Source organism: Diceros bicornis, chromosome 34 (assembly GCF_020826845.1).
Source record: "Diceros bicornis minor isolate mBicDic1 chromosome 34, mDicBic1.mat.cur, whole genome shotgun sequence".
Classification (NCBI taxonomy): domain Eukaryota; kingdom Metazoa; phylum Chordata; class Mammalia; order Perissodactyla; family Rhinocerotidae; genus Diceros; species Diceros bicornis.
In genome coordinates this window covers 26631363-26638244 of record NC_080773.1, presented here as the reverse complement: position 1 = coordinate 26638244, position 6882 = coordinate 26631363, and the positions used below count along the sequence as shown (strand labels likewise).

Here is a 6882-nt window from a genome sequence, read left to right as displayed (position 1 = left end):
ACCTGGGAAAGAGATGAGGCCCCAGGAATGACTAGGGTCAGGAGGAGGAGGAGACAGGCTGCAAGATAAGCTGTGATTAGGGCAAAGGATGGACAAAACAGTGATTTATTGGATCTGGAGAAAGGAGGGAAGTCAGTATAAGCACACCCCACACTCCTGGCAATAGAGATGGGGGCCTCAGTGTCATCAGTGCGAGAGGGAGCCCAGCAAAGAAGTGGGTTTGGAGAGGAAGATGGCAGCTCACCTTTGGCCATACTGAGCAGAGCAACCCTGGGGGTCATTCTAGGGGAGGTGTGGTGAGATGTTGTGTGGTGAGACTGTATCACCTACCTGAGGGATTAACATGTACTGGTGTTTGCATCCTCCATGACACCTGTGGGCCTCATCATCTTCCTCCTGTAGGACCTCATTCTAAGAAGAGAGACCAGGGTCTTCCTATTAAGTCAGACTGTGGTTCAGCGAGCAATAGACTCACCCTCTCTTCCCTAGACAGGGGCTGGAGGAGTGACTGAGATGGGAGAGGGCAGGTCTGGCTTCACAGACCTTCCTGAGCGCAGAGGTAACTCCCATCTTGGACACTCGGTTGGTGGGCACCACAACTGCCCAGGAGGATTCCCCAGCACCACCCTGCTGCCTGTCAGCCTCTTGCTTGCCCTGCCCCCTGATCCCTTTGGGCCCTGGCAGCAGTGGTTCTGGGACTCAGCCACATGCTCCCGGTCCTCCCCACACCTCCCCTCCCCCCTGGGACAATACTCACATGAGGAAGATGAGGCAGACGAGCAGGAGCAGGGTCTTCACAGATGCTTCCCCGATGGCCACCAGAACCACCTCTGCCACGGACCCTGCTCTCCCTGCAGGAAAGTGGGAGAAGACCAGATTCACCTGCTGCATCACAATCATGTGTCCTTCCACTTCCAGTAGTATCTGGATGTTGGTTCTCCAGGCCCTCCTCCATCACTGGATGTGGGACCATGCCCGAGCCTGGGCCTCACCCCACCCCACCTCACATCCTGAATGTCCAGCATTTGGACAGAGAAAAATTGCATAAGTTGGACTTCATCACAATGACAAAATTTTGTTCTCCAATTGACGCTACTGAGAAAGTAAAATCCAACCCATTTAGTGGGAGAAAATATTTGCAATTCACAGATCTGATAAGAGTGTAGTATCCAACACTCTTACAAGTCAACAACAGAAAGTCAAACTTCCCACTTAAAAAATGGGCAGAGAGCCAGCCCTGATGGCTTAGTGGTTAAAATTCAGCACTCTATGCCTTGGCGGCAGCAACACACCACTCATCTGTCAGCAGCCATGCTGTGGTGGTGGCTCACATAGAAGAACTAGAAGGACTTAAAACTAGAATATACAACTGTGTACTGGGGTTTTGAGGAGCGGGAAAAAGGAAGAGGTGAAGATTGGCAACAGATATTAGCTCAGGGTAAATCTTTCCCAGCAAAAAAAAAAAAAAGAAAATAGACAAAGAACTTGAAAACAAAAATCTCCAAAGAAGATATACAAATGGCCAATGTGTCCATGAAAAAATTAACAATACCGTTAGTCATTACAGAAAGGCAAATGAAAGTTCTCGTGCAATACCCCTTCACTCTACTAGCAGGCTATATTTTTTTTAAAAAGGAGGAAAATATCAATGTTGGTAAGGGTATGGAGAAATCAGAACCCTCATACTTTGCTAGTGTGAATGTAAAATGGAGCTGCCACTGTGGAAAACAGTCTGGCCTTTCCTCAAAAAGTTGAACATTGATTTACCATGTGACCTAGCATTTCCACTCCTAGGGAGTTACACACCCAAGAAAACTGAAAACATGTTTGAACAATAGTGTGTACACCAACGTTTATAGCAGTATTATTCACATAGCCGAAAAGTGGAAACAACCTAAATGTCCATTAAGTGGTCAATTAATGAACAAAATGTGGTACATCCATAGAATGGAATATTATTCAGACAAAAAAGAAAAAATTACTGATACATGCTTTATGGATCAACCTCAAAAATGTTTTGTGAAGCAAAATAAGTCAGACAAAAAAGGCCACATTTTGTATGATTCTACTTATATGAAATGTCCAGAAAAGGCGAATCTATAGAGACAGAAAGCAGATTAGTGGTTGCAGGGGCTGAGGGAGGGGAGTATGGAGAGCGGCTGCTTCGTGGGCAAAGGATTTCTCTTTGGGGTGATGAAAACGTTGGACAGATGGAATTAGATAGTAGTGATGGTTGTACAACATTGTGAATGTACTAAAAGCCACCTACTGTACACTTGAAAATGGCTCAAATAGTGACTTTATTTTTAGTGAATTTTTCCTAAATAACGAAACAATGCATATCGATTTTTAGGAACTATATAGAGATACCAATATTTACCTGCTACTGTCAAAATGAAAAGTTTCACCTTATACTGAGTTACTGAAAATGCACACATTTATCTTCTGCATAGCCGAGAAACCATCAACAAAATAAAAAGACAGCCCATTATATTGGACGAAATATTTGCGGATCATATATTTGACAAAGGCTTCCAAGATACGGAAGCAACCCAAGTGCCCATCAACAGGTGAATGGATAAAGAAGATGTGTGATATATATGCTATGGAATATTACTCAGCCATAAAAAAGACAAAATCATGGCATTTGTGATAATATGGGTGGACCTTGAGTGTCTTATATTAAGTGAAATAAACCAGACAGAGAAAGACAAACACCGTATGATTGGCTCATATGTGGAGGATAAACAAACACATAGATAAGAAGAATAGATTCGTCATAACCAGAGGGAAAGGGAGTGGGTGGAGTGCAAAAGGGGTTAAGAGGCACATATGTATGGTGATGGACAAAAACTAGACTATCGTTGGTGAACACAATGCGATCCATATACAAGATGATATATAATAATGTACACCTTAAATTAGCACAATGTTTCAGCCAACATGACCTCAAAAAAAAAAAAAACATAATGTGAAACTACAGCTGAGATGTGAAATGACACTGCACGCTCAGGGAAAAACAAATAGTTCTGTGAGGTTTAAGTGAATGGGCGTGTTTGGAAGTGATTGTATAAAAGGTTAGTAGGAGAAATTATGGGAGATTGAGAAAAACATACTAGAGTGGGGAAAGTCAGAGGAATGAAAGAGAATATTGATAAATGCCACCAGCGGTTTACTAGTAAATGTTTAACAACAGTGGGGGAAGGGGGACAGGGAGTCCTGATTGTTAAGCATTTGCCAATTTCCTTGGTGTCAATACTCCCATCTTGGACAATTTCGAGCACCAAGTTTGAAGTCGCTGAACTCAGACTTGGGAAAAGATGGATACAATTAGTTCTTGCCAAACAGTCAAAGCCAACACCAGTACTTGCAGCTCAGAAGAAAAATGCGTGTTGTTCCCTGGAAAAATCAGCATATGCTAAGTCAAAAAGCCATCAATAGACTGGAAACCAATCCTCTCAACTAACACACAGCTGATGTTCTTAATATGAACAGAGCTTCTTCAAACCATTAAGAAAAAGTCCACAAAAAATATAAATGGTTCTTACACAATGAAAGATCTCAACGTAGTCACAAAATGATACTGCAACTTAACATGACAGTGAATTCACTTAGAATATCAGCAAGGATGAACATATTCCACAGGGAAGGAGGCACATTGCAGGTGGGAGTATAAACAGAACCATCTCCACGCAGTGGGATTTGGCAACATTTGTAGAAATTACACACATACCCTTTGATCGAGGACTTTCTTCTCTAGAAAATTATCTGACAGACACACACACACACGAGGTATGTTCATACAAGTTCTTCGGTGCAGTATTTGAGCAGAAGACTGGAAACACCATAGTTTTCCACCAATAGGGGACCAATTAATTACTTTATAGTATAATATACATCCCATCAGAAAACCATGGAGTTCTCAATAACAACGAAGAAGGTTTCCTATGTACTTATTCAGAAGGCTCTGCAAGAGAGACTGAGTGTGAGGAAAAGGTAAGTTTAGTTCACAGAAATATACTCATGTCACTTCCTTAGTTGTGACAAATGTGCCAAGGTGATTTGAGATTTTAGTGATGAAGGAAGCTGGGTGAGGGATTATGGAAACTCTGTAGCACGTAAATCTAAAATTACTCCATGTGAAAAGTTTATTAAAAATAATGATATAGATGCAGAGCAGTGGGTATAGTATGATGTTTACTTGCATGTGTGTGTTTGAATGTATATGTATATGCATAGGTTAAATGTCTATGCATAGCTTGTATTTGGGAAGATAACAAAGAGTGAGGTACACAAGGTTCTGAATGCTGTTTTATTCGTACTAAATTTGGCCAGGGACAGAATTGTGTTTCCCCCTAATTCATATGTTTAAGCTCTAACTCCTAGTGTGAAGGTGTTTGGAGGTATCTGAATGGGCTTTTGGGGGGAGATTAGGGTCAGATGTGGTCCTGCGAGTGGGGCTCTCATGACGACATTGGTGCCATTATGAGAAGAGACACCAGACGGCTGGCTCTTTCTTAGTTCTGTGAAGACACAGCCAGAAGGTGGCTGTCTACGAGGCAGGAAGAAAGCCCTCACCAGGAAGCCAATGGCTGGTGATCTTGGACTTCCAGCCTCCAGAACTGTGAGAAATAAATTGTTGTTGTTTAAGCCACCCAGCCTGGAGTATTTCGTATTGGCAGCCCGAGCAGATTAAGGCACACTTTATGTGCCTTAGTTAGTATTTTAAACACTAACGCTAAAATGACCCAAGGAGGGTGGAGGAACAGGTTGGGTCCAGATCCTAAGAAGAATGGGGGGAGGATTTGGGACGAGGATGTGTCCCTGGCATTTGGTGACAGTATACCGATTGGACGTGGAACAGGCCATGAAAACCCCCTGAGGCAGGTTTTAAGCTAACGATGGAGTGGGAGACTTGCTGCCTCTGCTGTCCCCAGACTTGGCCTGAGCCTTCCTCATATCTGAGTTCTGAACCCCAGTTCTGCTCTGAAGGGAGGAGACAGACCCCTCTTCCAGTACACCCCCGGGAGAGGAGAGGTTGGGCCCTACCTGTGCCTTCTTTCCAGACCACACTGATGGTCAGGTTCTGGGGCACATCTGGACAGACAGACATAACTATTCCCTTTTCAGTGGCAGGAAGGTGGGTGTTGGCTCTTCTCCCCCAGAATGTTAGAAATAGGAAGGTGGTGGAGTCGGGTGTCTTCTTTCCTCCCTCCCCAGAGCCTGCTTGCAGGACCCAGCACCCAGGATCCCAGGCCATGCCCCCCCCAACAGCCGCTGCCCTAAGGCACCTGGCCGTCCTGGCCTGGCACTCACAAGACACATTGAGCTGGATGGTCCTCTCTGTGCTCACACCAGCTCTCGGGAAGGTCACTCGACAGGTGAGGTTGGTGCCGTGGTCCTGGGGCCGCGGGGTGAGGGTGAGCACCGAGGAGTGGGGAGTCTTGGGGCCCAGGGAGGTGAGGGCGACCCCGATCCAGGAGAAGGTGGGGGGCGTCCCCTTCTCACAGGCCCATGGCACTGCACAAGTAATGTTCTTGGGTTGGCCAGATTCTACGGTCCCCTGGATGTGGATGTCAGGTGTCTGTGTCAGAGCTGAGGAGGAGAGAGACAGACACAGGCCTGGAGTGGGGACCCCAAGTGTGACCTTAAGAGCAACCTCTGCCTCAGGCCAGGTGTCTCCTCTCCAGCCAACCTCAGCATCCTGTCCTCCTGAGTCACACTGGGTACCTCCCAGGATGAGGAGCAGGGGAGCCCCTCCCGGCCCCAGCCAGGGGGCCTTCAGAACCCATCCATGTGTCCTCTCCTTGATCCTATTCCTTACCCGTCACATGCACAGAAAGTAGGTTCTCTTTGTAATTATATTTCACAAAAGACCCTCTCTCCACCCTAAAGAAATATTTCCCCGTGTCCCTCCTCCTGATGTCTGTGATGTCCAGGGAGCAGTTGTAGGTCTGGGGGTCCCCAAGGAGGTGGAATCTTCCCTGGGTCTCCTCCTGAACTTTATGATCTGGGTTGTTTGTGGCCACAGGAGCATCCTGGTATGGATTTGCCATTTCTCGGAACCAATAGCCGTAAGCGGGGTCAATGTTAGTGTAATTGATCGGGGGGTAAGTGACAGTGCAGGGCACATGGACGCACAGCCCCTCCTGCACCATCACAGACTTCACTTGTAGCCGGAATCTCCCATCCTGAGCCAGGGGCCCTGTGGGGAAACAAGAGTCAGCTGCAGTCTGTGCCCTACCCCCTAGCCCCTTGACCCACTCACCTATCCACAGCAGGGGCACCAGCAGCAGCAGCAGCAGTGACATCTCTGGTGTCAGAGCCACAGGGCCTTGGTGTCACAGAACTGAGAGGAAGCCCCAGCAGGAAGCCCAGGCTGAGGTCAGAAACATGCCTCACAGAAGAGGAACTTGACACCCACACGCTGTAGGAGCTGGCGTGGTCCTTGGAGAATAACCACTTCTACTTTCCAGATGGGGTCCCGACGAGGGTCACACAAGAGCAAGGTGGATTTGACCTGCTGCTCCCAGCTCCCTATCCATGACCTGTCCCTCCTGCACCACTGTCCACACCAGGAAAGGAGGCACTGCCAGGCAAATCAGAGCTTCTCGAAGCCTGGGAGGGTCCATATCATCAGCTGTGGACTCAGGAGGGGCTGGGGAGGGAACCTCAAGGAGAGAAAGATGGGGAAGGGAGGTGGTGATTAATGAATGAATGAACATAACAGCATTTAGAGTATCTACTCCTTCCAGGGGAGTGGAGTCACAGGGGACAATGGGACAGACTTTGTCTGTGTCCTTGAGAACTTCTCTAACACCTGAGGAGGCAGGGAAACCCCAGGCCCTTCCAGCTCGTGTTGGCACAGTGTGTGATGGTGGA

The 6882-nt window shown here is 46.9% G+C and overlaps 1 protein-coding gene across 1 annotated transcript; it reads right to left on the bottom strand.

Annotated features, from left to right (window-relative positions):
• Window positions 1–753: 753 nt before the first annotated feature.
• LOC131397658 (myeloid cell surface antigen CD33-like) lies at window positions 754–6311 on the bottom strand. Its single transcript, XM_058530740.1, has 4 exons — window positions 6269–6311; window positions 5825–6205; window positions 5317–5595; window positions 754–851 (listed from the first exon to the last, which is right to left on the bottom strand). Exons 1-4 carry the CDS (start codon window positions 6309–6311, stop codon window positions 754–756), a joined length of 801 nt encoding a protein of 266 aa, XP_058386723.1.
• Between the last annotated feature and the right edge of the window lie 571 nt (window positions 6312–6882).

Coding starts and splice junctions, on each gene's coding strand:
- LOC131397658 (XM_058530740.1), bottom strand. CDS start 6,311: ATGTCACTGCTGCTGCTGCTGCTGGTGCCCCTGCTGTGGATAG. Junction 6,206..6,268: donor GGTGCCCCTGCTGTGGATAG/GTGAGTGGGTCA, acceptor GTTTCCCCACAG/GGCCCCTGGCTCAGGATGGG. Junction 852..5,316: donor CATCCAGCTCAATGTGTCTT/GTGAGTGCCAGG, acceptor ACTTTCCTGCAG/GGAGAGCAGGGTCCGTGGCA.